Below are 5,209 nucleotides of genomic sequence, written 5' to 3' on the forward strand. Positions count from 1 at the left end.
GTCCCTACTAATATTCCTACGGTTATGCTCTGAAAGTGAATATTCTTTTTAGTTGTTTATTAATTAACTGATGAATATCAGCAAGTCCATATATAGCTGCTTCTGGCTCATGGATTAATATCAAATTCCTCAATAGATATTCTTGTTTAAAGAACATAAACCCCAGTTTGATTATTCATAATTATTTCAGCCATTGGCCAAGAGACCAAAAAATATTACAATAATCTGTGACACTAAAAGCAACAAAACTTGAGAGAAATTAACAAAGAGAAAAATCACACACATATATATATAAATCGGCTAAGGTTGCAAATAATAAGAAAATATGAATCACATGATGAAGCAGCCGCCGTCACTCGAATAGGGACCACGGACGGGTTCACAGTACATGGGCTCACAGTACATAGGAAATTGCGGATATTGATGACACATGGAGAACGTTGGACATTTCGGCTCCGGTGGCTTCTTCTCTTCCTTCTTTTCCTTCTCTTCCTTCTTTTCCTTCACTTCCTCCACCTTCAATATTGCCGCATAGCAAAACTTCTTCCTTAGCGAGCAAGCCAAATTAGCCGAGTCAACACCTTCGCCAATCACCACCACCTGGTCTTTATCTGACCCTTCTATTGCCACCGAGATCGCACCTATTGATTAAATTTTATAAGTATCTTCAAAATTAACCTGAAAAAAGTATTGAGCTTGATGCTAATAATTATTACCATATGTTTTTGCGGCAATCTTCAAGGCCTTGGTTCTGCATTTTTCACAGGTCATTTGCACCTTGATAACTATTTTTTGCTGCACCATAAAATAAAATAAAAAAGCATATAATACTAATTAATTTACTAAACCCAAATATATATATATATATATATATATATATATATATATATATATATATATCAAAGCATTTGATGCATGTTTTCTAGAACTAAAAGTAAAACCAATTGGCATGTGTTGCACATATACAATTGCATTGTACCTTCATGTTTTAGAGGAAGCAATAACCAGAAAGGAGTGGCTTTCGTGGGAGATCGAAGTAGTCTGTCTCTGGGAATCTTAATATGTGTCTATGGAGAACTTAAGAAGTTGCAGGGCTTTTTATATACGTACACGTGGTGGAGATTACTCGTTGACTATAAACTCGATCCCTGAAATATTTTTATGTGTAGCAAGTCAATCTACGCGTTTATATCATATGAATGACCTTTGATAATTGTGAGGAGGCTAGGTGTAGGGTCGGAGGAGGGCTTGAAGGGACGAGGATTTCTACTATTTTAAAGAGATTGTAAATTCTTAAATTATGCAATTTAAACCATTTTCGAGTATCAAAACGCTTTAAAAATGCTACATTTCAAAAAAGTGAAATGTTATTAAAATAATCGAAAAGAATTTTCCTCCCATAAGGCCGGCTTCATTTTCACTTTTGTATTGACATTCTTATTCATAAAATCGAAAAACAAATTTTGGCGCAAAACTTTTTTACAACAATGGGAGCAAGAACTCGGTGAAAGTATATTCAATTCTCAACACTGTAATATATCACATTTTTAATATATAACATTTTTCAAGCGTTCCGATACTTACAAATAGTCAAAATCACGTAATTTAAGAATCTTTTATTTCTTGTCCTTATCTTTCAACAGTTTGGACAAAAAAAATTAATAATTTCGCGACAGTTGCGTTGTATTTGGACTAAAAAGCATTAATAGTTTGGCCCTACAAATTAAAAGCTTAGTCCCTACCCTTTGAAAGCTTGACCCTAACAGAAACTCGAAAATTAAGCGAGAAAGCCTCTTATATATTTGAAAATTGTTTGATGTAGTCAATCACACGGATCGAAAAATCTATCCTCTGACCAAAACTTTAATCATTACCCAGTAAATATGAAGCTTCTCTGGCGGTGGGAAAAGTGTTTTAAGGTAGGGTTTTACTTTCTCTCGTACTTCTTAAAAGCAAACAGTACTTTCTCTCGCTTTCCCTTACTTTCTCTCGGAAAAGGATCCTCTCCATTTCAAAATCCCTCCATACTTTCTCTCTCACTTTCTCTTTAATTGCATGTCCATTAATTGTCTGGTCAGAAACGAATGGGTTGGAATGCAAAGATAGGGATGAGCGTTGTGATACCCACAATATCACAATCTAAACACCCTCCCTCAGAGGGAGGGGGGAGGGGGGAACCGGGGTACAAAATAAGAAAAAAATATATATATAAGTAAAAAAGAAAAAAAAAAAAAAAAAAAAAAGAGGTAATGTAATGTTTTAAGTTTAGTCATTTGGTCCCCTTCTAAAAAAAAAGAATTAGTCATATTTTTAGATTTTTTGACCATATCCAATAAAAACTTTTGGTCATTTTCTTAATTTTTTTGGGTCATACCCATTAAGTTTTTTTTTTATTATTTTTTGTCCTTACTTTCAAATGTCCATTTTTTTGCTATTACTTTCAAATGCTAATTTTTTTTGGGTCATACCCATTACTTTCAAATAGAGTGTCAAAAGCTTTCTCAAACTTTCTTTTATACTAAGGCTTTGTTTGTTAATTTCGACATAAACCATTTATGAAAAGGAGTTTTCCTCTTTTATGGTGTTTAGTACGATCAAAGATTTTGGTTAAATAGAAAACATTTTCAATTGATTAAGAAATCCTTCTTTGAGCCTTACCTTCTCGCACATTCTCTCTCGTAATTCATTATTAGCCACAACTAGAGGTCGCCGGAGATCATCGGAATCTCCTAGCTACCAGAAACCGCTGGAAGTCGCTATTGTTGTCACTGATTTTTCGTACAAGTCAAAGGCATGAAATCATCTCGCTGAATATACTTTTCAATAAAAAGAATATATAAGCCAGACTTATTACTAATTGTATCAAGAATTAATGCATGATAAGATTAGGTTTGGTGAGTGGACTATGTACTATGTATCATATATATATATGTATGAGTCCAATATTATTCTGGTCCTCGTACTTCCAGAAACTTGGACAATTTCAATGCAAACCGGCTACGCCAATCCTTCAATATATTCTTATATATATTACAATTAATATAAGTGGTCATTGTCTATAACCACCGAAAATGTGATATAAATAGTAAATTAAAAAGATCAGAATGGAAAAAGAGTGGACGCGTAACGCGGTCATATGTGAAAATCCTTTGTTAATTTGTTGAAGACGGGTGGGTTAGAAGTCTTCCTCCATCTCTCGCAAATACTACCCATCAAAGACTCAATTCAAATATACGATTCAGATCGCATGATTTCCAAGTGATCATAAGCAACTTAAATAAATTAATAATATGGATGTGTTTGAATAAATTAAGTCCACTTGTAATGTTCGATCGTTTTACTAATTACAACACTCACTACAAAAATGGTGATAATTTTTTACTATGAGTTTTTGACGTGCGGTTTTTGACATTTTTCAATGGTTAAAAGGGTGGGTGTCAAAAATTTCAAATTTTTGACTTGTCTACAGTGCCACGTCAAAAATTTTTGACGTGTTGGGAGCGACACGTCAAAAAAAAAAATTTTGACGTGGCAACAATGCCACGTCAAAAGTTTTTGACATATGAACGCATCCACTCACCGACCACATATTTTGTGTTGGCCGAGTTCATGTGAGGTTTGCGAGTCTTATAAAATAAATGTATTCAGTATGTCTTATACATTTTTAAAAAATTAATATTACTAGACTGATTTATGCATGATAATATCATGTTCAAATTAATATTAATGAAATGGTTGAATTATATGCATGCATGTGAAAATTATATTAATTGGTATACAATATATAGAATGATTATATATATATATATATATATTAATTGGCATGCATGTGATATATATACGTATGCATATATACCAATTAATTTATACTAATATGATAAACGTAATTTTCCGATCCAATCAAAATTAATTTTTTATGCCAATTAAAATTAATTGTTTTTTAATACAGATTTTTGATATCAATTATTTCCTAATTATTTGCAAATGTTAATATATTTTATTTTTGACGTGTTGGTTAGACACGTCAAAATGTTTTGACGTGTTAACTATATACAACACGTCAAAAACTTTTGACATGTCAAATGAACGCGTCAAAAGTTTGTGACGTGTCATCCTAACAAGTCAAAAACTTCTGACGTGTTATCCTAACACGTCAAAAACTTTTGACGGCTCAAAAGCCACGTCAAAATATTTTGACGTATTAAAATGCAGCACGTCAACAATATTTTTTTTGATGTGTTTACTTAGACATATCAAAATGTATTGACGTGGCAAACATGAATTACTGTTTGCCACGTCAAAAAATACCCTTTTTTTTGTAGTGACTTCATACGTACGTTTGAGGAAAACATATAAACCACATGCTATATATACATGCTATATATATATATATAGCATGTGGTTTTAGTTTAAGTCCTTGGTCTAGACCCTTTATTTATTTATTTATTATTTTTTATGGCATAGGTGCATGCCCTAGGTTTTGTCTAATTAGAAGACTTTTTCTTTTTTTTGTTTAGAAGACTTTTTCTTTTTTTTGTTTGATTCCTTGGCTTTGTCTCGATTTATCTTTTAATTGTAAGTACAGTGTTGGGTCTATGGAGTAGCCTACATGGAGGCTCATCACACACAAAAAAAAAAAAAATAAATAAAAAATAAAAAATAAAAAATAAAATTCCACTGCTTGTGAGGGTTTGTACTCGAGAATTCATTTAGGATTATTTCTTTTAAATTATACATATACTGACTTAAGTATTAAAAATTCAGAATTATTTTCACCTCGCTTATTTTGACAAACTCTCTTACTAAGCTTTTTTTTTTTTTTGCAAATACTTTCATCGTCTCCCTCAACACTCGATCAACTGTTCTAGTACTTAACTTACAGTTTCTCACACACACCAGAAAATTACTCGACTAGATTGAATTTTATGGGTGACCCAGTGACGATCGATAGACCCAGGTGCATGGTAGGGGGTCATGTACATTGATTTTCATTTGGCATTTAGTTTTGTGATTAAATATTTAACCAATAATTAGTGTCGCCTAGGTTTCTAATACATGAATTTAGTCGATCGTTGACAGAAAAGATCTTTTTTTGTTCAAGTCCGACAAAGGGCAATTAGGACTTGGCTTCTATGCGGTCCTGCAAACTACCGCATATCTGCGGTAGTTTGCTTGGATGGTCCAGATTTATCGAGGGGATTTAAACCAA

The 5,209-nt window shown here is 32.6% G+C and overlaps 1 protein-coding gene across 1 annotated transcript; it reads right to left on the bottom strand.

Annotated features, from left to right (window-relative positions):
* Positions 1–178: 178 nt before the first annotated feature.
* Positions 179–1,052, bottom strand: LOC132176650 (heavy metal-associated isoprenylated plant protein 47-like). The gene is made up of 3 exons (XM_059588914.1): positions 980–1,052; positions 717–795; positions 179–641 (listed from the first exon to the last, which is right to left on the bottom strand). Exons 1-3 carry the CDS (start codon positions 983–985, stop codon positions 331–333), a joined length of 396 nt encoding a protein of 131 aa, XP_059444897.1. The 5' UTR covers positions 986–1,052; the 3' UTR covers positions 179–330.
* Between the last annotated feature and the right edge of the window lie 4,157 nt (positions 1,053–5,209).

Source organism: Corylus avellana, chromosome ca3 (genome assembly GCF_901000735.1).
Source record: "Corylus avellana chromosome ca3, CavTom2PMs-1.0".
Taxonomy (NCBI): domain Eukaryota; kingdom Viridiplantae; phylum Streptophyta; class Magnoliopsida; order Fagales; family Betulaceae; genus Corylus; species Corylus avellana.